Source organism: Microcaecilia unicolor, chromosome 4 (assembly GCF_901765095.1).
Source record: "Microcaecilia unicolor chromosome 4, aMicUni1.1, whole genome shotgun sequence".
NCBI classification, from domain to species: Eukaryota; Metazoa; Chordata; class Amphibia; order Gymnophiona; family Siphonopidae; genus Microcaecilia; species Microcaecilia unicolor.
In genome coordinates this window covers 366,110,165-366,136,341 of record NC_044034.1, presented here as the reverse complement: position 1 = coordinate 366,136,341, position 26,177 = coordinate 366,110,165, and the positions used below count along the sequence as shown (strand labels likewise).

At 48.0% G+C, this 26,177-nt stretch overlaps 1 protein-coding gene across 1 annotated transcript in view; it reads left to right on the top strand.

The window, feature by feature from the left end:
* LOC115468160 (cytochrome b-245 heavy chain) overlaps window positions 1-26,177 on the top strand; it is an 82,481-nt gene that overhangs the window by 42,002 nt on the left and 14,302 nt on the right. Inside the window, exons 10-11 of the mRNA XM_030199704.1 lie at window positions 1,363-1,525; window positions 7,052-7,198. Of these exons, the coding sequence (XP_030055564.1) occupies window positions 1,363-1,525; window positions 7,052-7,198 (310 nt within the window). The remainder of the gene's footprint in view (window positions 1-1,362; window positions 1,526-7,051; window positions 7,199-26,177) is intronic.

Genomic DNA, 26,177 nt, shown 5'->3' with positions numbered 1-26,177 from the left:
TTCACGCATTGGAGTTATTGATAGGTAGCCAATGCGGTGTTTCACGCATTGGAGTTATTGATAGGTAGCCAATGCGGTGTTTCACGCATTGGAGTTATTGATAGGTAGCTAATGCGGTGTTTCACGCATTGGAGTTAGTGATAGGTAGCCAATGCGGTGTTTCAAGCATTGGAGTTAGTGATAGGTAGCCAATGCGGTGTTTCAAGCATTGGAGTTAGTGATAGGTAGCCAATGCAGTGTTTCAAGCATTGGAGTTATTGATAGGTAGCCAATGCGGTGTTTCAAGCATTGGAGTTATTGATAGGTAGCCAATGCAGTGTTTCAAGCATTGCATTGGAGTTAGTGATAGGTAGCCAATGTAGTGTTTCAAGCATTGCATTGGAGTTATTGATAGGTAGCCAATGCAGTGTTTCAAGCATTGCATTGGAGTTATTGATAGGTAGCCAATGCAGGGGCGTATCTGGACTCTGGCAGTAGGGGGGGGGGCAGAGGGAGGGGGCACATTTTAGCACCCCCCACCGACCCCCCCTGCCATTGCCAGACCCCCCGTCATTGCTAGACCCCCCCCCCGCCATTGCCAGACCCTCCCGCCACCAACGACTCTCTCCACCCCCCTCCCGCCACCAACCCTCCCCCGCTGCCGTTGCTTACCTTTACTGGCGGGAGACCCCAACCCCCGCCAGCCGAGGTCCGCTTCCACCTGCCGCTGCGACGTCAGACTCCGAACTGGATTCAACAGCTTTCAACAGCAGCACGGCCACGGAGGACGAAGAAGAACTTTAAAGACCTTGGGTCGGCTGGCGGGGGTTGGGGTCCCCCACCAGCTGAATAAATATTTTTAAAGGCAGCGGCAGGTGGAAGCAGACCTCGGCTGGCGGGGGCTGGGGTCCCCCGCCAGCAAAGGTAAGCAACGGCAGCGGGGGAAGGTTGACAGCGGTAGGAGGGTCCAGGGCGAAAACTGCGGGGGCCCAGGCCCCTGTGGCCCCACGCAGATACGCCCCTGAGCCAATGTAGTGTTTCAAGCATTGGAGTTATTGATAGGTAGCCAATGTGGTGTTTCAAGCATTGGAGTTATTGATAGGTAGCCAATGTGGTGTTTCAAGCATTGGAGTTATTGATAGGTAGCCAATGTGGTGTTTCAAGCATTGGGGTTGCCCTTTCGATTTCATGAAAATCAGTCATGCTGCTGTGTTTTGGACTGTTTGCAGTGATTTCAGTGTATTTTCCTTGCACCCTATATATATAGAAAGTAACCATAGCGAAAGTAAGATATAAACCATTCATGAACTAATCAACGTTTTCATTATTCAACCCCCCCAACCCCCACTTACCCCAACTTTGTCCTCTCTGCATCTCTTCTAGGATTGCCGTGGATGGCCCCTTTGGCACGGCCAGTGAGGATGTGTTCAGCTATGAAGTCGCGGTGCTGGTTGGAGCTGGAATAGGGGTGACGCCATTCGCTTCCATCCTCAAATCTGTCTGGTACAAATACTGCAGTAATGTAGACACCCTGAGACTCAAAAAGGTAGGGGAGCCTCTGATCTCTCAAATGGTAGATCTCCCTGCATCATAGGACTTTGTCCTTAACCCAATGCTCTGTGACAGAGATATCCTATATGATATAACGCACCTCCAACATTCTGAAGCTGACTGCATGGCTGAGGCATTCCTGCTCTCTGTATCCATCTCCTGAATTGACATCACGTACTTCCGGGTTCGTCACAAGCAGAAGTGACCAACCACACGAGGTTTCTCGGCTTCAGAATGTTGGAGGTGCATTCTATTAAATAGGATTGGTCAGTTCCTTTCCTATATAATAAAACGCACCTTCAACATTCTGAAGCTGACTGCATGGCTGAGGCATTCCTGCTCTCTGTATCCATCTCCTGAATTGACATCACGTACTTCCGGGTTCGTCACAAGCAGAAGTGACCAACCACGCGAGGTTTCTCGGCTTCAGAATGTTGAAGGTGCATTCTATTAAATAGGATTGGTCAGTTCCTTGAAGCACAGCCAGAGCTCAGCGTCCTGCACAGTAACGCTCAGACACCAGAGAAAGAGAGGGGGGCCTGACATAAGAGAGAGGGAGAGAGGGGGGGCCTGACACCAGAGGGGGGGAGGATGTATCTCTGTCACACACACACTCTCTCTCTCTCACAGTCAATGTCTTTCTCTCTCTCATTCTCACACACTCTATGTCTCACACTGTATCACATTCACTCTCTATGTGTCACACAGTCACTCACACACTTGGTCTCATACACTCAGTCTCACAGACAGTCTGTGTCTTACACACACTCTATCTCTCGCACACACTGTATCTGTGTGAAACACACTCTCTCACACTGTGTCTCACATATGCACTTGCACACACTCTCATTCTCACACACACACTCTCTCTCTCACACACACACACTCGCACATTCACTCTCTCTCTCACACACACACAGTCACTCTCACATACATTCTCTCAAACATACACACTCTGAGGAAAACCTTGCTAGCGCCCGTTTCATTTGAGCCAGAAATGGGCCTTTTTTTTACTAGTAAGATATAAACTAAACGGAGGAATAATCTGTATCATTCAAGGAATCAGAATATTTAAAAACAAAACAAAACTAAGAACATTTATAGTTTGATTGAACAATTATGTTGCAAGTTTCTTGTAGAATGTGGGTGATCAAACTATGGAGAAAAATGGGGGGGGGGGGAGGGGGGGCACACTTTCCACAGGGAAGAAGAAAGCACAACAACAAGGGGTGGAAGCAAAACCAAGTCCAAAAGACCAGCTCAATTGGAAGGTAAAAAGGTTGAAAAAGTGTATTAGCACAAAGGACCTTACACGGTCCGTGTGTCGGCAACAAAGCCTTCCTCAGGGGTCTAAAAACATAAAGGCAGAATTTTGAAACAGATGTTTAAAAATATAAATAATGTAAATAGTAAAAATTTAAGATAATGGAAATATGAAGAATCCACACAGCCTATGGATACACCAAACCATGAGGATCCAGACACGGTCTTACTGCTCTGATGTCAGACAGAACCACTTTCTCATGAAGGGTTATGAATCACACAGGAGCAGTTGAGGTCCTTTTATTCACTTTAGGGCTGCGTCAAGAGTCAACTGCAACAGCAAACTCTTATCAGTAACCAATCAAATAAAAACATATAACACATTTACAAAAATCATAAATATAACTAGTATCAACTATTGCAAGGCTGCTGCTGGAGATTGCAGAAGTCATTTGCTGTTTCAGTGGTTAGAGGCAGGAGGAAGTGGGATTCACTCCTGTCTCCACCTCCCCCACTGGACCACCAAGAATCCTAAGTAGGCCTGGAGGTGGGAGGGGGCTGTTTCGGGTGGGTGGGAGGGAGATCAGAAGAGGGGAACGTTCTTGGGGGGGGGGGGGGGAGCTGGGAGGAGAATCAGAAGAATCAAAACATTATGAAAAGTTATCATTTATGAAATTTAATATCCCGCTCTTTTTGAAGGAAAAGTCAGAGCACTGTACAATAAAGTCAGGAAAATTAAAAGCAGAACTCCATAATATAATAGGAAAGAAACACTCAACCAAAGGATACAGAAAATACACACTCATACATTCAGAAACTGTAGGCTCAGTAGTAGATGCCGCTGGGCTCTCTCTTCTTAGGATGGGAACTTATGCGGGTCTTGGGCCAATATTCAGTTGGGACCTGTAGAACTGTCTTATGTGGGCTCTGCTGAACATTGCCCAGGACCCGCATAAGCTCTGGCGGCCAGGACACCCTCAATTAGCCCCGGATACTTTATACCCAAGTTTGATTTGTCCTTGCCATTCTCAGGGCACAGACCGTAGAAGTCTGCCCAGCACTGTTCTTGTACTAAAAGTTCTGAAGATTCTGGAATTCCCAACTAGTAGCAACATTCCATGTAGAACCCCAAAGAGTAACATGGAGGGGCATAATCGAACGGCGCCGGCCAAATAGATGGTGGGTCACACCTGAGAAAGAGTAAAGTGAGGTCTGTTTCTGCCAAAAAATTGGGACAGAAAAAATTATGCATGGCGGATATCCACATTTTATAGAATAGCGCCTAAACGCCTATTCCATGCCTAACTTAAGTCATCTGCATTTACACCTGCTGAAACCAGGTCTAATGGCCAGCAGCTAAATTAGGTGGGGAGAGGGTGTTCTTGTGTTGAAATAATTCCATATCAACCAGGACAGAGAGAAATGTTGAGATCCCAACATGGCAAATATCCATTGGAAGACATAGACGACTAGATTCAGTAAATGGTGCTGAAAAAACGGCTCTGAAAAAAACCTGGCACGGAGCGCTATTGTAGAAATGGTGCTCAGAGTTGCACGCCATTTATAGAATTCCACTTGGAGCCGATTCCTACGCCAAACTTAGGTCATGAGGATTTACGCCAAGTAAAACCGGGTATAAATCCTGATAGGTGCAGATCCCCCGAACGCTATAACACTTGTGTGCATCTTGTGAGAATGCCCACGCCCCACCCTTGCCCCTCCCATGGCCACGCCCCCTTTTGTAGTGAGATGTGAGCGCAATTCCCAATTGACGCCAATTAACACCAATAATTCAATGTTAGCATTCAATTATTGGCGTTAAATGGCTTGTTAAGGAAATAAGATGGATGCGCATCTCATGACTGCATACAAAATTCGGCACCAAATCCGGGGAAGAATATAGTGGCACAGCCAGATGTCTAATTTTAGGTGGGCCTGAGTCCAAAGTGGGTGGGTATGAAATTTTTCTATCCGCCTCTGCCCTTCCCCCAGAGGCGTAGCCAGACAACAGATTTTGGGTGGGCCTAGACAAGAAGTGGGTGGGCACCAAGTGTTCCCTTCATCCCCCCCCCCCCAAAAAAAAATAATCTCAGCTGGTGAAAAAAATGCTCCTTTCCACCTTGGCAGTCTATAGCAGGCATGCGCTGAAAGCCGAGCATGCGCAGGTGCCGGTATTGTGGACGGTAGCGTTTTCGTTACCATCAGGGGGAAGTCTGGTGGAGCTTGGGATCCCCACTGGCTACCGCTAAACGTGTGCTAATGTTGGGTGGGCCTGAGCCCTAAGTGGGTGGGCCCCGGCCCACCCAGACCCACCTATGGCTACGCCACTGCCTTCCCCTGCTCTCCATCCTGTCCCCTCCCTCTCCCTCTCCTCCAACTCCAATTGCTTGAGCTGGTGTTGATACTCAGGTCCCGCCAATCGAAGACCTCTCTTGGCCCAAACTCTTTGAAAGTGGGCAGCCATTTGGCAGTGTCCCAGAGTGGCTGCCGCTGTCTCTGCCAGCCCCCTGCATATGCTCAGTTTTTGCACATCCGTACTGCATAAAAGCTATACAGGCCAGCTCTGCAGAATAGGTGCGAAAGAAAACAAGGAACCCAGTTCAGTATTACAGATTCATAGAAAGGGGTGGAAGTGAACTCAAAAGAGGTAATATGGCCCAGTGATTCCCTTATCCCCAACTGATCTGGGTTTCAGAGTACACCAAAATATTCAACTTAACCTATTTCTTTGACCAATCAAATTTTTGGTACTTTCTTGGAAACCAGACCTATTCAAGGTACTCCAGGAGTGGATTTGAGAACTACTGTACTGTACTGGTCCATCCCTTTTCCCAGGTGGAATGTTTTGTAGCGAAATCTTCCTAGGTCAGATTTGTATAATTAAACTCTGAAGTTCGTTGCCAGAGAATGTGGTAAAAGCAGTTAGCATAGCAGGGTTTAAAAAAGGTTTGGACACATCCCTAAAGGAAAAATCCATGTGCCATTATTAAGATGGACTTGGGAAAATCGACTGCTGATTCCTGGGATAAGCAGCATTAAATCTGTTTTATTCTTTTGGGGTCTTTCCAGGTGCTTGGATTGGACTGGCCACTGTTGGAACAGGATACTGGTCTTGATGGACATTTGGTTTATCCCAGTATGGCAATGCCTATGTTCTTATGTTAACAACAACTGACATGTCACCCCATCTGTCTAGATAACCTGGATAAGGGGCCATTTTACTAAGGCGCGTAGGTGCCTACGTGCGCCCAACACGCATCAAATTAGAACTACTCCCCGGCTACTGCATGCCCTGGGCGGTAATTCTATTTTTGACACGTGCCCAAAATGCATATTTTGTACCACATGGTGCTATCTGGGCGGTAATCAACAATATATGCGCCAGTGGCGTAGCTACGTGGGGCCTGGGCCCCAGTAGATTTGGCCCTGGCCCCCCTACCAACGATCCCCTTGAACTCCCCTACTACTACTACTACTACCCTCCTGCCACCAACCCTCCCCCGCCGCCGCATCAGATACCTTGTTTGCTGGCGGGGGTCCCCCGAACTCCGCCAGCCGAAGAGAGTCTTCTTCAGCGCCGGAGTAGCGCCTTCGTTCAACGAAGTTCCTGGTGCGATCATCTGTTTCTGACACCTTACGTCCTGCACCATGCATGTAGCCCCCTGCAGGACGTAAGGCATCAGAAATAGCTGATCGCACCAGGAACTTTGTTGAATGAAGGCGCTACTCTGGCGCTGAAGAAGACTCTCTTTGGCTGGCGGGGTTCGTGGACCCCCGCCAGCAAACAAGGTATCTGATGCGGCAGCAGGGGAGGGTTGGTGGCGGGAGGGGGGTTCAAGGGGATCGTCGGCAGGCCGGCAGGGGGGTCCAATGTGGTGGTGGCGGGAGCGGTTCAGGGGGGGGGGGCTAAACAGTGCCCCCCACCTCAGTCTCTGGCCCCCCCTCCTGGCGAGGTCTGGCTGATGATTACCGCCTGGCTAACGCACGAGACCTTACCGCTAAGTCAATGGGTGCCGGTAAGGTCTTAAGCCGAAAATGGACGTGCGCTGGTTTTAATTTTGCCGCACGCCCACTTTTGGCCACAAAAAAGGCCTTTTTTTCCAGGTGCGTTGAAAAATGGACCTGGGTGCGTCCAATACACGTGCCTACACCAATGCAGGCCATTTTTCGGTGAGCCTTAGTAAAAGGACCCCTGAATTATTTATCTCTGCAGTCAGAAAAGCTGTTACTAACCCATCTCTTCTACTGCCTGTTTCAGATCTATTTTTACTGGCTGTGCCGAGACACACATGCCTTCGAATGGTTTGCCGATCTGCTGCAATCCGTAGAGACTCAGCTTCAGGAACGGAACAATGCAGATTTTCTCAGCTACAATATCTACTTGACTGGCTGGGATGAATCACAGGTACTTTAGTATGTTTTCGCTCAGGCCTTAGGAGCTATTTGACCATCGCGATTAATCAGGTCGGCTCAGGACCACCGATTGGTCCTCCTAGTGCTATCACGTGCTCTTCTGGTGTGTGCCGGATATAACGCTTTCTTCTTCATGGCTCCAGCTCTCTGGAATGCTATTCCCCTTCCTGTCCATGCTGAACTGTCCCGTAAGAAATTTTTGGATAACTGCCTTGAAGATATAGGCTCCCCCCCCCCAATATCTGGCAACTGGCTGGTTAAATACCCCATACCCGGCTATCTGGCGATATTCAGCGGGGGATAGCTGGCTATCTCCTGCTGAATATTGCCGGTTAGCGTCTAGCAGATAGCCGGTTATATCGGCCGACATAACCGGCTATCTGTAGATTTTCAACCCCACTTTAGCAGCTATATTTGGCTGCGTGAATATGTGGGATATCATTGGCCAGTTAGAAAGTAACCGGCTAAGTCTGAGTATCAACATAACCGGTTATCTTCTAATCAAGCCCTAGGACTTGTGAGAGAAGGCAATGCCACCTGTACTGCAATGGATTTACAGCCTGCTTCACTAACACAGACTACTCAGTAATTACTGTGGATTCTTTTGGATTCGTATTAGGTAAATGAGATCTTTATTAGAGGTTCTAAAATCTACAATAATTAAGATATATATAATGATTAAGACATATACAATGATTAGTTATATAACTAAAAAGAAACAATACCTATCTATAAGCAATCATTACATCACTGGTCTCTACATCTAAGCAATGCTAAGAGTTCCTAGACCAGGAAAAGAAGCAATAATACATTACATACAATCATCACTGGTCCTTACATCATCCAGGCTCTTATCAGCTTGGGGGGGGGGGGGGGGGGGCTGTTCAAAGCGAAAGCCAGGAGCTTCTTTGACCAGGAAACAAGGTTCTCTGCGCAGTTCGTATGTTACTCCCAGATGAGCTCCCACTTCACTGCCAGAGGCCTCCCTTTTTTATTAGGTTTAGAACTCATGTTCAGAGCTAAGGAAAATTACAGAATGCTTGATAATAGATAAACAAGCCATACTGTGGGAATGTGGTCACATGTTTCCAAGTCCAGGTGGCCAGTCTGAACTCGAAAGCAAGCACCATCCCCCTCTTATTTTATTTATTTATTTATTTTATTACATTTGTACCCCGCGCTTTCCCACACATAGCAGGTTCAATGCGGCTTACATAGTAAGTAGAGTTACAAAGTCTAGTAAGGAGAATATTACAAACTGTAGTAAACATAAGGTTTAGAGAATATGCAAATTGAACATTAAGAGGTAAGCAAAGAAGGATAAGCAAGGGGAAAAGAGATAGGGAGGGGTATGGTGTAGGGAAAATGAAGAAGAAAAGATTGGGGATGAGCAAAGGAGATTGGGAGACTTGGTCTCTTCAAATACCAAATTAATTAGAGCTGTGTCTTATCTCCTACATTCCAACTTATTTTCACACAATCAAAGTTAAACAGAATTACTTCTAATTAAAGATACAGATCCCGAGTGCACTGGTCGGTCAAGGCAGAGTTGAAAAACAATCTTTAAAATTCACTTTTATTACACCACCTGCAAAAACTTAAGATTCATTTCCATGTTCTTTGCCCTCTTGGCATCATTTGCATTTGTAGTTTCTCCCATTGTATTATGAATTTCCTTATGTAAATCGCTTTGACCTGCATGCCAGATAAGGGGGTATAATGAACTCTATAAAACAATTCAGGTATGGTAGATATCCCCCTGTCTTAATTATCACAAAAGGTCTGATCTTGAATACAGCAGTAACAATTCAAACCTTTTCTATGAAAATTGGAAGAAAAAGACCTCAGAAACCTTGAAAACAGACCTCACTTTACTCTGTTTATTTTAGGTTCAAAAGACCTCCAAAGCGGGCCACACCGCTCAGGCTTTTTTAGCTATGAAACCTGAACTCTTGGCACTGGGGGCAGGGGCGTAGCTAGGTGGAGCCATGGGAGCATGGGCCCCTGCAGATTTAGCCCTGGCCCCGCTGATTTCACCACCACCCCCCCCCCCCGCCGCCAACCCACCCCGCCACATTCGACCCCCCTTCCGCTGCCGCCAACCCTCACCCGGCGTCAGGTACCTTTGCTGGCGGGGGTCCCCAATCCCCGCCAGTCGAAGTCCTCTTCAACGCCGGTCTCTGGCGCGTTGCTGATCTGGATTCTGTTGCTGTGAATCCTGACGTCCTGCACGGACTAGAGCACTGCCTGGTTACGCGAATGGCCCTGAAAAGCAGACAGTTAAAGAAAGGAACACCATTAGTTAATAGGAAAGAACACACTCGTATCAAGCAGCCAAAAGAAGCACAAGGAGCGTCTCAATTGTAGTCCATGAATTTATCGATGTCAGTGGAATTCTGAGGTAGTGTAGATCGTAGGTTTGTAATTTTTTTCTTCGAAGTATTTGGCGAGTTTGTCTGCAGATGGTGTGTCTGTATTAATTTTGGTGACCGATGTGGTGTCTAGTAGTTTATTCACAAGTTGGTATAATTTATGTGTGTCTTTATAGTCTAATCCTATTTTGGTTTTGTAATAGGATCTTTTAGTTTGTCTTATTGCATATTTGTATTTTCGTTGCATTTGCTTCCATTCGTTGAGTGTGTGCGCATCTTATGTTTTTGTCTATGCTCGTTCCAGCCTCCTGGTTAGTGTTTTTAGTTTTTTCAGTTCTTCGTTGTACCATGGTATTGTCACGGTCTCGCACTCTCGGACACTGGAGCAACGTGAGCCCTTGGACCACTGCCGACAAGCGGCAGCAGTAGACAAGACCCCAACCAGGACTGGGTAACAAGGAAGGCAGGAGAAGCTGTAGACTGGCAAAGCTGGAACAACCGAACTGGAACTACAGCAGTAGGCAAGCAGGGAATAAGCAGGACAGAGAAGCTGGTCTTCCCCTGCGCTTGACCACCGTTCCCCAGGGGTTGAGCCCCCAGGTGCAGGCGGCCAGCAGGACTTACTGGACTGAGCCTGCAGACAGACTGGACCAACAGGATTCTCACAACGGACACAGGACTCTAAACAAGCGTGACTAAAACAGGGTTCTGGACTTCTGGATTCAGGAGACTCAGACAGGGTATCGGATACAGAAACAAGCTTGACTGAAACAGGGTTCTCAGACAGGAGGGAAAGGAAGCCAAAAGCAGACAGGGTTGGAATCAAGACAGAAGTGCCCACAGGTGTTATGTCTGGGAATGTGAGCCCTTGAGCCGACTGAACACGGCGAAGATGGAGTGACACCGCACTCAGTCAGGCAGCCAGACAACCCCTAGCTTCACCTGGGAAGCGACCGCCATTCCCTGAGAGTTGAGCCCCCAGGTGCAGGCGGCCACCAGGACTTCCGGAACCGGCGGGGTTGCACGGCCACTGACCCGACAGGCAGGGAGAGCAGACACCGTCCAGGAGCCAAGGAATCAGCAGCGCAGCGAATAGTCAGAGAAACAGTCCGAGGTCTAGGCAGGCAGCAACACAGCGCGTAGTCAGGCAACAATCCAGGGATCACAGAAACAAAGATAGCCGGCTGTAGAACACAGACGTAGACCACGACCTCTAAGCACTAGAAGCCGAAGCAAGGAAGGACTGGAGGCAGGGCTTTAAATAGTGTAGGAATTAGGTTCAAACATGTGCAGCTGATCCAAGATGGCTGCCTCCATCAGAAGAGAGGTCCTATGCCCAAATATGGGCTTCCTTCCTGAAGCTGCCCATCTCCAAGATGGCTGCCACAACCTGAGACGCCCATCTCCAAGATGGCCATCCTATCCTGGAAGTCCACATCCAAGATGGCCGCCGCATCCTCGAATGCCCATACCCTGCGCTAGCAGGCTGCACCTCTGGAGGAGTGGAACAGAGTGTAACAACAGGCACCCAGACTAGAACAAAGCTGAAGTGCTAAGCACAAAGGATTCAGGGTTCTCAGACAGGAGGGAAAGGAAACCAAAAGCAGACAGGGTTGGAATCAAAACAGAGGTGCCCACAGGCACGCAGACAAGACAAGGCTGAAGTGCAAGTAGCTGACAAACACAGACAGAGAACAGAACAGAACTCTGAACAAGAGCAAATAGAAGTGCCACAGGCACACCAACTAGAAGCAAGGCAGAAATGCAAACTGCATACAAACTACCCTCGACCTTTGGAGATGCAAAGGCCCTGAATGGAAGAACACCACTTCCTTATCAAGGCCCTGACTGATGATGTCACAACTACAGGACACAGGCAGAAAGCATACTGAAGGCTTAACACTCACAGGCGCAGTATAGTGGAGTAATCAGAGCCATGCTGGAAGCAGCCAGCACACAGAGACAGAACTAACTCAGGAAGACCAGACAGAAGCCAGCTCAGAAGCTGACCGCCGGAAATAAGGTGAGTCTGAGAGGGGTCACGACCACAATCGAGACAGGTATCGAGTCGTGTCTGCTGGAGGTTCTTGTTTGTAGTGGTGCTATTTCGTCTAATATGCTTTGACATCTGTTTTCCCAGTTTAGGAGATATTGTATCGAGTCTGTTTGTGCAAATCGTTATAGAATATGATCTGTGATTAAATCCCAATTAAGCCCAATTAGCGCCAATAAGTGGTTGTTAGCAGCCAATTACTGGCCCTGATTGGCTCATGAATCGGTTAAGTTGCGCACGCAAATCGGCTATGCGTGCTGATTTACACATGCAACTTTAGTTACCATATATAGAATCTGGAGCATTATGAGTGCTTAAAATGTGCCCAGAATTGCTCCTTCCCCCCTCCTGCCATGTGTAACACCCCTCTACACCGTACCTCATTCAATCATTTCATTATTTATATACCGCTTAGACCTAAGCAGTTTACAGTTTCATTTTACAGGCACTGGGTCTGTCCCTAGTGGATTCGCAGTCTAAGTAGTACAATGTACTACTGTTGTACCTGGGACAACGGAGGGTTAAGTGACTTGCCCAGGGTCACACGGAGCTGCAGAGGAAACTGAACCCAGTTCTCCAGGTCTACAACCCACTACACTAACCATTAGGCTACTTCTGCACTCCACTCCATAGCTCCATCTTCTGCTTGAGCAGGAAACACATCAGGTGGTCTTTGAGTATCTATCTGTACTTCAGGCCGGTAGCAGCCAGCCTTGAGCACGCAAAGATACTCAAAGGCCCACTGCTATGCTGCTAGTACTACTCTTCCCCCTTTCTCAATTCTCTCACCCTTGGGGGGACGCCTAGTCATTTAGGAGAGGTTAAGTGACTTGCCAAAATGTCACATGGAGCATCAGTGGGATTTGGACCAGACTTCTTCTGGGTTCTTAGCTTGCTGCTCTAATCACTAGGCTACTCCTCCACTCCAGTTAACAGTTCAGATGTCAGAACATATAGAAGCATAGTAAATGACGGCAGATAACAACCTGTATGGTCCATCCAGTCTGCCCAACAAGATAAACTCATTTTACATGGTATACGATACTTTATATGTAAATCCGAGTTTGATTTGTCCTTGCCATTCTCAGGGCACAGACCGTAGAAGTCTGCCCAGCATTATTCTTGTACTAAAAGTTCTGAAGCTAACATAGAAGCCTCTTAAAACTTACACTCTAGCCCATCCATATCTACTCAGTCATGATCAGGGCGTAGACCGCAGAAGTCTGCCCAGCACTGATTTTGCTTCCCAATTACCGATGTTGCCACCCAATCTCTGCTAAGATTCCATGGATCCATTACTTCTAAGCAGGATTCCTTTTGGTTTATCCCATGCATGTTTGAATTTCATTACCATTTTCATCTCCACCACCTCCCGCAGGAGGGCATTCCACATATTTACCACCCTTTCCATGAAAAAATACTTCCTGACTTTAGTCCTGAGTCTGCCCCCCTTCAGCCTCAATTCATGTCGTCTAGTTCTACTGCCATCCCGTCTCCGGAAAAGGTTTGTTTGCAGATTGATACCTTTCAAATATTTGAAGGTCTGTATCATGTCACCCCTGTTTCTCCTTTCCTCCAAGGTATACATGTTCAGGTCGGCACGTCTCTCCTCATACAGTTTGCAACACAAATCCCATACCAGTTTTGTAGCTTTTCTTTGCACCGCTTCCAGTCTTTTTACATCTTTAGCCAGATAAGGCCTCCAAAACTGAACACAATACTCCAAGTGAGGCCTCACCAACCACTTGTAGAGGGGCATCACCTCCTTTCTTCTGCTGGTTATGCCCCTCTCTAGAGGCCACTTCACTGGAGCCCTCTTTCTCCAGAAGCAGGCAGTGGCATATCTAGCTTGTTCACCACCCAGGGCGGGTTGCCGCTGTGTCCCCCCGGTAAATCACCTCCCCAAGGTGCACCACACCCCCGCCCAAAACACGTCACCCCACCACCTTTCTTTCTAGTAAGGGGGCGCATGGAGCAGGCACGTGGCTGTCAGCTCTACCAGTGCCCTACCCCAGTACAGGAAGTAACATCAGAGGGGGCAGGGGACCGGTAAAGCCGACAGCCGCACGCCTGCTCTGCGCACCCCCTTGCTGCCTGCACCCGGGGCAGACTGCTCCAGCCGCCCTGCCATTGATAGGCTACTAGAAGCAGGGTGCCTACATGTGAAAGGCTGACTTGTGAACTAACCCACTGCAGACAAATTCCAAGACATTCTAACAATTTCCAGTTAATAAATGAACAAACATAGTTGCCTTTTCCAAATAGTGAAATCCAAGATAATTCTGTCTTTCAATAGCTGAAGTTGCATTCAGCATTCAAATGATATTGTTAGCAAGTGAATTTTATCTTGTGTTGGGGACTTTAGAAAACTGGCCATTTTTCATCCTTCCAAGTTGCAGATTGTCTGTCACAAAATCACTTGTTTATCTTTTTTGCTGTAAATAGATTTCTTTCCCTACTTCCTCTTTCACTCCTAGGAGAATTCTCTCCCTCTCTAAATCACAAGGGTAGCTTAGCTTTTAAACTAGACAAATCTTTTTTTTTTTTCTCTAAACAACAAAATGTAAACTACCACCAATAAATGCTGACAGTGAAAAAAAATGGAACATTTCCAACTTAGAATCAATGAACATTTTAAAGCTGCTCTCTTATTCCTTTGGAACAGACATGATAAGAATGGAGTCATAACGTAGCTTAATACCGATTGGATCTGATTGGTTCATATTGAGCATGACATCATACACATAGCACACTGCATTACCCAATCAGATCCCACTGCGTCTCAGGTCATCTGTGACATCGTCCCAAACTTGGTTGCTCCAAGGGGGGGTTCAGGAAATTGAGGAGGAAAATTTTATACAATAACTAGTAAAAAAGGCCCATTTCTGACAAAAATGAAACGGGCGCTAGCAAGGTTTTCCTCAGAGTGTGTATGTTTGAGAGAGTGTGTGTGAGAGTGACTGTGAGAGAGAGAGAGAGAGAGTGAATGTGCGAGTGTGTGTGTGTGAGAGAGAGTGAGTCTGGGTGCGAGTGTGTCTGTGAGAGAGAGAGTGTGTGTGTGAGAATGAGAGTGTGTGCCAGGGGCCCCCCTCCCTCCCTCCCTGTTCCAGGGTCGTCCCCCCCTCCCTCCCTCTCTTCGATTGCCAGGGTCATCCCCTCTCTCCCTCCGAGTTTCAGGGTCGTCCCCTCCCTCCCTCCGAAATTCAGGGTCTGTCCCTCCCTCCGAGGTTCAGGGCCCATCCCCTCTCCCTCCGAGGTTCAGGGTCTCCCTCCCTCCGAGTTTCAGGGTCCCTCCCTCCCTCCCTCTCTCTTTCTTCTCCATCCCAATTCAGCATCTCCCTTCTGTCACCCTACTCCCACCATGTCTACTATCTACCCTTCTCGCCCTGAGCAAGCATATTTCCTTTCTTTCCATCCTTCCTTGATCCAGTATCTCCTGTCTTCCCTATTCTCTCTACTCCTCTATCCAGCATCTTCCCCTTGACCAGTGGCGTATCAAGGGCGGGGTGGTGGGGCGGTCCCCCCCAGGTGCACGCTGCTGGGGGGGTGTCAGCTTCACTGGTTCCCTGCTCCCTCTGCCCTGGAACAGGTTACTTCCTGTTCCGGGGCAGAGGGAGCAGGGAACCAGCGGAACCAACATCCCCCCCCCCCAACGGCGTGCACACGGCAGGCAAGAATGCACTCGGGGAGGGGCTTGGGTGATGCGCTGAGGGGTGGGTGTCATGCTGCACCCCCCCAGGTGTTTCAGGAGGGCGGCTGTTGAGCGTGTCAGTGGCGTCAGGCAGGCTCAAACCTTTTTTTTTTTGTGTTGCTGTCAAGCTGTATGGCAGTTTGGGAGGGGGGGGGGGGTGGTTGGATCAGCTGTGAGGCATGGTATTTTTTTTTACCCCGGGTTCTGATGTTGACGTCAGCCTGTGCTACGGAGCCTAGCAGACCAACTCCGAAGAAGTCATGAACACAGGCAGCAAGAAGCATAGAACGTTGGAAGTGAGAATCAATATATATAAATGGCGAGTGTCGTACTCACTCGCAAATGCGCAGTAGAGGCCCTCTCTGCCCCGCCCCGCGTCAATACGTGATGATGAGGGCGGAACAGAGAGGGTCTCTACTGCGCATTTGCGAGGGACACTGCCGTCGCTAACGCTCCCCCCACCCGGAGTCGCCGCCGCCACCCACCTTCCACCCGGTCAGGCCCTCACTCCGCTATTGAAACAGCGAGGGCACGCAGCACACAGCTCTACTGCTGAGCTGCCGTCGGCCTTCCTTCTTCTTCTCTGCCTGTGTCCCGCCCTCCACGACGTTACGTCACACGAGGGCGGGACACAGGCAGAGAAGAAGGAAGGCCACGGCAGCTCAGCAGTAGAGCTGTGTGCTGCGTGCCCTCGCTGTTTCAATAGCGGAGCGAGGGCCCGACCGGGTGGAAAGTGGGTGGCGACGGCTCCTGGGGGGGGGACCAACTCGGAGGGGGAACGGTAGCGGTGAACTCGGCGGCGGGGTGGGGGGCCTTTCAACCCCCCCTCCTATACTAGCCCATTTTTACAGGCTGAACGGCTAGTTATTATATAGGAGGATGTAAATGCTGAGGTTTGAAATTCAACAGTGTGAGGAACAAGACTTGCTGTCTGTAATACTCAAACATGTAAAATTATTCAGAGGGTGTGTGGTGAGCAGGAACTAAGGGGAGTTAAGTGAGTGCTAAGAGCAGACGAAGCCTCTTCAAAAAAACAAACATTCACATTCCTTTGCTGTGAAATTTGGTACTTGAAGCTTGGTATTATAAGTACATATTTATTGCCATACTGGGAAAGACCAAAGGTCTATCAAGCCCAGCATCCTGTTTCCAACAGTGGCCAATCCAGGTCACAAATACCTGGCAAAATCCCCAAAAAGTGCAAAACAATTTATACTGCTTATCCCAGAAATAGTGGATTTTCCCCAAGTCCATTTAATAATGGTCTATTGACTTTTCCTTTAGGAAGCTGTCAAAACCTTTTTTATTTTAAAACATTTTTATTAAATTTCCTGGAAAAAATACAACTCTGAATTACAACATTTGTCCATTCCCCCGCCCTTTTCGTCAAAACCTTTTTTAAACTCTGCTAAACTAACTGCCTTTACCACATTCTCTGGCAACGAATTCCAGAGGTTAATTACACGTTTAGTGAAGAAATATTTTCTCCGATTCGTTTTAAATTTACTACATTGTAGCTTTATCGCATGCCCCCTAGTCCTAGTATTTTTGGAAAGCATATACAAACGCTTCACATCTACCCGTTCCACTCCACTCATTATTTTATAGACCTCTATCATATCTCCCCTCAGCCGCCTTTTCTCCAAGCTGAAGAGCCCTAGCCGCTTTAGCCTTTCCTCATAGGGAAGTCGTCCCATCCCCCTTATCATTTTCGTTGCCCTTCTCTGCACCTTTTCTAATTCCACTATATCTTTTTTGAGATGCGGTGACCAGAATTGAACACAATATTTGAGGTGCGGTCGCACCATGGAGCGATACAAAGGCATTATAACATCCTCATTTTTGTTTTCCATTCCTTTCCTAATAATACCTAACATTCTATTTGCTTTCTTAGCCGCAGCAGCACACTGAGCAGAAGGTTTCAACGTATCATCTACGACGACACCTAGATCCCTTTCTTGATCCGTGAATCCTAACGTGGAACCTTGCATGACGTAGCTATAATTCGGGTTCCTCTTTCCCACAAGCATCGCTTTGCACTTGCTCACATTAAACGTCATCTGCCATTTAGACGCCCAGGCTCCCAGTCTCATAAGGTCCTCTTGTAATTTTTCACAATCCTCCCGCAATTTAACGACTTTGAATAACTTTCAGGCTTATTTTCCATCTTAAGTAGAGGAGTGTGGTAGCCGTGTTAGTCCACTCTTAAGGTTATCAATAGAAATCAAACAAAATCAAACATGGAAAAGAAAATAAGATGATACCTTTTTTATTGGACATAACTTAATACATTTCTTGATTAGCTTTCGAAGGTTGCCCTTCTTCGTCAGATCGAAAATAAGCAAATGTGCTAGCTGACAGTGTATATAAGTGAAAACATTCAAGCATTACTATGACAGTCTGACAGGGTGGGATTCAATTTACATAGACATCACATGAACAATACTGGTGCCAGTAGGGTTCCCACACCTGTTGGTCAACATTTTACAGGACCAGGACATTGTACCAGTGACTTCACAGTGAGAATCCTGAAAGGTAACTTTAAAACCATACAAGAAAGTAAGACCTTTGAAGTCAGAAAGATTGAATATTTTAACACCCAACAGAAAGGACTTAACAAGGATCTGGGGTTCCTAGCCCATTATAAACCATAAAGCTGTATGTCTCTGTTGATCACCCCATCCCTCACCTATCCACACCCATCCTGTTAGAATATCAATGATATGCTTTGATGTCCCCATGCATACCTCCTATCCACCCCCATCCTCCCACCCTGTCTTGCAATCCAGAGGTGGCCAGTTCAAATCCCACTGCTGCTACTTGTGATCCAAAATCCAAATTTTGGGAAGGGGCGTGTCATAGGCAGAGAGTGGGCGTGGAAGCGTTAATCATCTAGCGCATTGTACTTAACATGTACCACCTGACCAACGCAGAGTTAATGCAGGAGCACTTAGGGTTTCTTTTACTACACCGCACGGCAAATAGGCTTCCTTTCATTTGCTGTGCCGGGAATCGATAGTGCAGTTTAGTAAAAGAGGCCATTAGTGTCTCTTAAATAGAGGTGAGAGGAGGCAGCAATTGCTCCCATATTATTTCTACGCAGGTACTGCGCACTGATGACATTAGTACATGAAATGCACTAAAATATATTTTTAAATTCCCCCCAATGTCCTGGGCTTAGTGTGAGGTAAGCCCAGATTCTAGCACATTTCAATAAAAGAACCCTAAAATATCCTGAGGCAGGTACATACCAAAATATGGGGCCCTTTTACTAAGCCATGTAGGCGTAGGACCCTACGTGTGCCCAATGCGTGCCTAGTTTAGCTACTGCCCGGCTACCGTGTGGTCCTTGCAGTAATTTCATTTTTGACGCACGTCCGCTATGCGCGCTGGAAAATATTTTTATTTTCTGGGCGCGTGGATGGTAATCGGGCGGTAATAAGTATATTACGTGTGTAGACCATTACCGCCCGGTTACCGCGTGAGACCTTACTGCTAGGTCAATGGCTGGCGGTAAGGTCTCAGACCCAAAATGGACACATGGCAATTTTCATTTTGCCGCATGTCCATTTTTGGCAACAATTTTTAAAAAGGCATTTTTACAGGTGCGCTGAAAAATGATTCTGCGCGCACCCAAAACACTTGTCTACACTACCACAGGTCATTTTTCAGCACACCTTCCTAAAAGGGCCCCAAAGTTGGGCACATGATCTGATTATGGACTTTTTATGCGTCTGATGCTTATGTGTTTGATACTTTTTATATATAAACATGTCTTATGATCTAGCTTTTACTTTGAATGTAATAAATGGTCGGTATCCAGTCAGTTCATTTTTTATATTTTTATATATTTTTTTAATTTTAATGTGCCTTTTGTGTATTTATTTCTTTATTTCCTACGTGCCTTTTTATGTGCTGTTGATTTGTTTATTATATGTGCAGTGTTTTTGATGTTGGTTGATTCTAGGGAAGAAATTGTTTTTCCCTGGTTAGTTGTCAATATTATCCCCTGATGCAGCCTATTTGGCGAAATGTGGCCACGCTGGGACTCGAACTCATTCAATAAAGATTTGTTTAGACTTTTTCCTGTCTGCTTTGCCGTTTGTCTGTTTGGTGTTGCAGACAAATAAAGCTTCTTTTGGTTTTTCCGCTTTTCAACCACTGTAAAACACAGCATCATTCAACCGTATCAATGTAATAGAATCAATGTAATCTCTAACAACTGTTAAATCTAAGCCACATTGAAGCGAAACTCGTTTTTGGATAATTGTGGGATACAAGCAGTGTGTTTGTTCTAGCAAAAAAGGTGCCGGTACTCAAATCTCAGGCCACCCTTCAGGGATGAGGTGATCACTGAGGGACTCACCCCACAATAGCCAGGACCCCTGCAACCAGTCACAGAATCTATGACAAGACAGAATTGGTGTGTAGAGCCTGAGCTCTTTCATTAAATCTTGGGGACCATGGGCCAATTTCAGCACACAACGGAAATCAAACCAAATAAAACATGGAAAAGAAAATAAGATGATACCTTTTTTATTGGACATAACTTAATACATTTCTTGATTAGCTTTCGAAGGTTGCCCTTCTTCCTCAGATCAGAAATAAGCAAATGTGCTAGCTGACAGTGTATATAAGTGAAAACATTCAAGCATTACTATGACAGTCTGACAGGGTGGGAGGATGGGGGTGGGAGAATATGTCCAATAAAAAAGGTATCATCTTATTTTCTTTTCCATGTTTTATTTTGTTTGATTTCTATTGATAACCTTAAGAGTGGACTAACACGGCTACCACGCTCCTCTACTTAAGCACACAATGGAAAAGGTGCCGGTACTCAGTACCCCCAAGTACCCCCTCAAAAAAAGCCCTGGATACAAGTATGAATAAATAAATGAAATAAAATAAATAAATCAAGACCACATGATCAGGACTTCCTCAGCTGCTGGCTGCTTTTATAACATTTACACATAGCTTACTGGAATCAGGAGAGATTAGGTAATAAAAAATCATTTCTCCTTGACTAGAGCTTTAGGATGGGGTTTGATTAATAGAAGGGCTGTCAGCTGCCAGCCTTCCTGATATATAACCTCCTGGTTCTTTATTAACAGTGGAAAGCCCCAAGTGCCCCGGAGAGATTGCACAATTTCTATAGAATCTTACATGTTACATAAATAAATGCAGAATTTCCCCTCCCTTGTAAAACATCTTTGGATTTAAGCATTAGGGATGCACATTTGTTTCAAATGACATGGAAAATGTCACATGTCCTATGACATTTCATCCACCCAAAATAGTATCATTGCATAAACTGAAATGATTAAACAATTGCATATTAGGATTTAACGGACCATCAGAGGTGACCTTCCACTGGGGGACGAACCCCTATTGTGAAAGCGGGCGAACACACCTTAAATCGTCATCAGTCCAATTTTTTTTAATTCATATAGATTTTGTAACTTTCTTATAACAGCTGATTAGCAGGATGCAAATGCACTGTGATACAAAATAAGGGGGAAGCCTTGAGATAGCAAAGGCAAAACGTGTCGGCATTCTGGGAGATAAGTGACTGTCTGATTGATTGTATGCTATTGATCATTGGTTTCAACATCTCTGAGAGAGCCGTTTTTTCAAGATATCAACTGTATATTATATCACAGTTGCTTTTATCATTTTACTCCTCCTTTGGTAGTGGAGAAACATTGAAGAGCCCCTGAAGCAGCCCAGTAGGGCGAAACACGGCCTGTGTCGGGCTATTGTATGCATATTCTAATTTATTATTAAAATCATTTTTATCCATCAACGATCTGCTTTGTATATTTTCCATCTTGGAGCTTGCAGATCGTCTGCCCCTTTGTTTCCTTGGAAGATTGGTAGGCCTTCCTCCCAAACTAGTCCAGAGTGCGAGACTCCCGCCCCGGGGACGCCGAGGCGGTATCCCTGGAACTCCGTGCTCTCTTGAGAGCAGAGTCCACGACCGCCGAGTCATGAGGCAATTGGGGCTGCATCAACTCTGGGTCAGAGTGGATCCTGTATTGGGACTCCGCTTTCTTGGGGATGGTGGGGTTAGATAAGGGCTTCAGCCAGTTCCGAAGCAGTGTCTCTTTGAGGACATTGTGCAACGGCACCGTGGAAGACTCTCTAGGTGGTGATGGATAGTCGAGGATCTCGAGCATCTCAACCCTCGGCTCATCCACAGAGACCACGGGGAAGGGAATGCAAATAGACATGTCCCTGACGAAGGAGGCAAAGGAGAGGCTCGCAGGGGGCAAGAGCTTCCTCTCCGGTGAAGGAGTGGGGTCGGAGGGAAGGCCCTCAGACTACTCTGAGGAGAAATATCTGGGGTCCTCCTCCTCCCCCCATGAGGCCTCTTCCTCGGTTTCGGACATGAGCTCTTGCAGCTCAGACCTGAACCGGGCCTGTCTTGACTGCGAGAAACCATGTCCTCGATTGTGGCGTCGAGTGGTGGACTCCCACTCCGAAGGGGATGAAGGTCTCTTCATCGACGTCGACGGGGATTCCACCTGCGTGGCGGTCGACACCGGTGCCGAAAGCGGCGTCGGTGTCGGAGGCCTCGGCATTGGGCTAGAGCACACCGGCGCCTCCATCAACGGCGCCGGGGGCGCAAGCACCCCCGGTGCCAGCAAAGCCTGGCGCATCAGCCCTTCCAGGATCCCTGGAAGGATGGCTCGGAGGCACTCATCAAGGCCCGCTGTCGGGAAAGGCAGGGGGGCCGGTGCGGGTGTTGGCTCCGGAAGCTGCTCGGGTCCAGGAGACGGTACCGAAGCACCCATGGACTGATGCAGCGACACCTCTTCAACCGAGGGGGAACGCTCCTCTCGGCACTGCCGCTTCCTCGGCGTTGAATCATCTCTGGAGGCGCCGGAGCTGGTAGTCCCGTGCGCCGTGGGCGACCGATGACGGTGCTTTTTGTTTTTCTTTCGGTGCCCGTCATCGGCGCTCGGCGGCAGAGATGAAGAGGAGGTAGAACCCCCCCCGGCCTCGAGGGATCAGGTCTGACAGGGTTTGGTCCCGATGGCCCTGGGTAGAGGGAGTGGCCGGGGCCAATTGCCCGTGCGGCCGCTCACCCCCGCCGTTGCCGGCGGGCCAACGGTACCTGTACTCCTGGGGTCGGTGCCATCGTCGGTGTCGATTTCGTCGACATCGGTACCGGTACCAAAGATCCGGCCGTCGACGTCGAGGGGCCGGTGCAAGTTTCAAAAAGACGGTCATGAAGAACTTGCCTCGCCACCTGTGTCCGCTTCCGCAAGCCGAGACACAAGGTGCACGTCTTGGTATTATGCTCCAGCCCAAGGCACTGGAGGCACCAAGCGGGGGTATCGGTTTGCGAGATCTGCCGGCCGCACCGACCACACTTCTTGAATCCGCTCAGGATCTTCGAGGACATTGACGGAAAAATCGCGTCGGCGAAGTCAAAGTCGTTGATGGTGGCGGTGAAAAGCACACCCAAAAATAGAAAACGACCGTGCGGCGCCCCCGCGGCTAAAAGACGACAAGGGGACAAACTTTTTTTTTTTTAGAGAAGAAATAAAAAATACGCGAAAGCGTTCGTAAAAAGAAAAAACTTGCGGCTAGGCCGCGATCTGGTTTCTGGGGCTGACAGAGAGAGAGAGAGACGGTAACACATCTCTCTCCAGCGCGGAATAGAAAAAAACACTGAGTGGGAACGGTCGTGCACGGGCAGGAAGACGGCCGCGCATGCGCGGTGGGCGTGCCCTGGGTACGGGACCGCCCGCGAAGTTTTGTTCCGGTTGGTGGGGGCTGCCGTGGACGTCAACCCAGTCGTGAGAACAAGCAGCCTGCTTGTCCTCGGAGAACACTGCAGCTAGACTCATATTCGGTGAAACAAAATACGAAAGTGCTAAACCCCTACGAGAAAAACTACACTGGCTCCCACTTAAAGAACGCATCACGTTCAAAATATGCTCCCTAGTTCACAAAATCATTCACGGAGATGCACCAGCCTACATGTCAGACCTGACTGACTTACCACCCAGGAATGCCAAAAGATCATCCCGCACATTCCTTAATCTGCACTTCCCTAACTGCAAAGGTCTGAAATACAAACTAATGCATGCGTCAAACTTTACCTATGTGAGTACACAGTTATGGAATGCATTGCCGTGCAACTTAAAAACAGTTTACGAATTAACGAACTTCTGCAAACTACTGAAGACCCATCTCTTTAACAAGGCATATCACAAGGATCAACCAATGTGAATACACACAACTCCTCCACATCATCACCATTATGTTACCCAAGATCCTTCTGTTACACTAAATGTCTATTTTCTAATGTATTTCCACTATTCATGATTATTGTAAGCCACATTGAGCCTGCAAAAAGGTGGGAAAATGTGGGATACAAGTGCATTAAATAAATAAATAAATAAAAATATTTCATGTAGGGTCAGTGCTAATGTGATTGCTCGTGGCTGTCAAGGATCAGAATTCGGTACCCATCATATGGTTATTAGAAGTCTGTATCAGGACTTTCCTCCTACTGGTCAGCAGAAGGTCTGGCTAATGCTCTAATCAGGAGCCACCCTGATGTTTTCTTTCTACTGCTGTCTGTTGATGATCTAGTTCATTGCAACAGCAGACTTGGTTCACAACCAGGGGCGTAGCCAGAAAACAGATTTTGGGTGAGCCTAGGCAAGAAGTGAGTGGGCACCAAGTGTTCTCCCCTCCCCCATCAAAACAATATCTCAGCTGGCAGGAAAACACTTCTTTCCACCTTGGCAGTCTGCAGCACGTATGCGCTGAAAACTGAGCATGTGCAGGTGCATTTCCATTACCATCAGGGGAAAGTCTTCAGCTGGCGGAGCTTGGGATCCCCATTAGCTACCACTAAATGTGTGCTACGGTTGGGTGGGCCTGAGTCCTAAGTGGGTGGGCCTTGGCCCACCCAGACCCACCTGTGGCTATGCCACTAGTTCACACGCTACTGGGATCACTGAGAAAAAGACTGAGAAAGAGCTAGGATAAATCTCTCCTACTGAAATGCTCACCAAGGCTTTTCTTGAGGCAAGAGAATTAGGAAAACTGACTGGAGGCGTCGGTGTATTTAGAAACATAGAAATATGACGGCAGATAAGGGCCAAATGGCCCATCCAGTCTGCCCATCCTCAGTAAACACTAACTTCTCCTTTTCCTAAGAGATCATTTAATAATACTTTGTTGATATGCATGCTTTAGAAAAAATAAAATAAAATTAGAGTCTTCATATATCTTTATCCTAGATAATTACCTCTGATTATGTAACCACTTTTCATGCGTCCATTCATATTCAACCAATCCTATATAATAATTCTCACCTCCAACGTTCTAATGTGCCTGGTACCGTGGCTCCCTCGGAGGTGGTCTGCTAGGCAGTTTAGAATGCATTGACGTCAGTGATGTCACTGACAGCTGATTCCAAGGCAAGGGGAGGAGTAGGGAAACTACTCCTCCCCCTGCCTGGGAAACAGCTGTCAGTGCCCTCCCCTCGGCGCAACACCCAAGCCCCTGCCCTGCAAAACCGCGAGCCAGGCAGGGGGAGGAGTAACCTACTCCTCCCCCTGCCTACCAATCAGCTCTCAGTGCCCCCCCCTCGGCGCAGCACCCAAGCCCCTACCCCCGCCTCGACGCATCACCCAAGACCCTCCCCCCGGCGCATCACCAAAGCCCCTACCCCCCCTCCTCTCGGGCACATCAACTCCCTCGCCACCCGCAGCCGCCAATACTAACGCTGTCCGGCCGCTGCTGCTTCTCCTGTGGAGCAGCAGCGGCTGGTACAAAAAGAAAAAAGCCAAAAAAAGATTTTTAACCTGAAACGCGGCTCCGTAGACAGCCATCTGGCATTGGCTGTCGTCACTGCAGCCGCTCCTCCTCTCCCCTCCACGTCACTGCCACTGCAGGAAGACCCCGGAGGAGCGCAGCGACGTCAGAGGAGAGAGGATGAGCGGCTGCAGAGATGACAGCCAATGCCAGATGGCTGTCTACGGAGCCGTGTTTCAGGTTTAAAATCTTTTTTTGGCTTTTTTCTTTTTGCACCGGCCGCTGCTGCTCAACAGGAGATGCAGCAGCGGCCGCACAGCGTTAGTATTGGCGGCTGCGGGTGGCGAGGGGGTTGATGTGCCCGAGGGGGGGTAGGGGCTTGGGTGATGCACTGGTGGGGGTAGGGGTTTGGGTGATGCACCGAGGGGGGAGGGGAGGGTCGTTGGACATGGGTGGCTGGAGGGAGGCAGGGGGAGGGGAGGGTCGCTGGACATGGGTGGCTGCAGGGGGAGAGGAGGGTCGCTGGACATGGATGGCTGCAGGGGGGGCAGGGAAGAGGGTGGTGGGGAGGGGGTCCTGAGACCAGATGGGTGGCTGCAGGGGAGGGCAGGGGAGACAGAAGGGACGCTGCACATGCGTGGCTGCAGGGGCAGAGGAGGGTTGGTGGGGAGGGGGCCCTGAGACCAGATGGGTGGCTGCGGGGGGGCAGGGGAGACAGGAAGGACGCTGCGGGGGGGGGATTACCTTGCTAGCGCCCGTTTCATTGCCTACCGAAACGGGCCTTTTATACTAGTTTAAAAATAAAAGAACAGGAACTATGCACTGAATGCAGGCAGAAGTAGGTGTGTATTGCAGAGATAAGAGAAAGGCAGGGCTTAATCTACCCACACTACCCTGACAAAGAGTTGCAGTGCCAGTAACAGTTAACATGGTTTATTCTTTTGAGCATTTATTTACTTAGTTTTTGCTCACACCTTTTTCAGTAGTAGCTCAAGGTGATCCTTAGTTACAAAAGGTGATGGTATAGTGGAAATAGGACCACGTGGTACTACAAACCATGAAGTGAGGGGGTTAT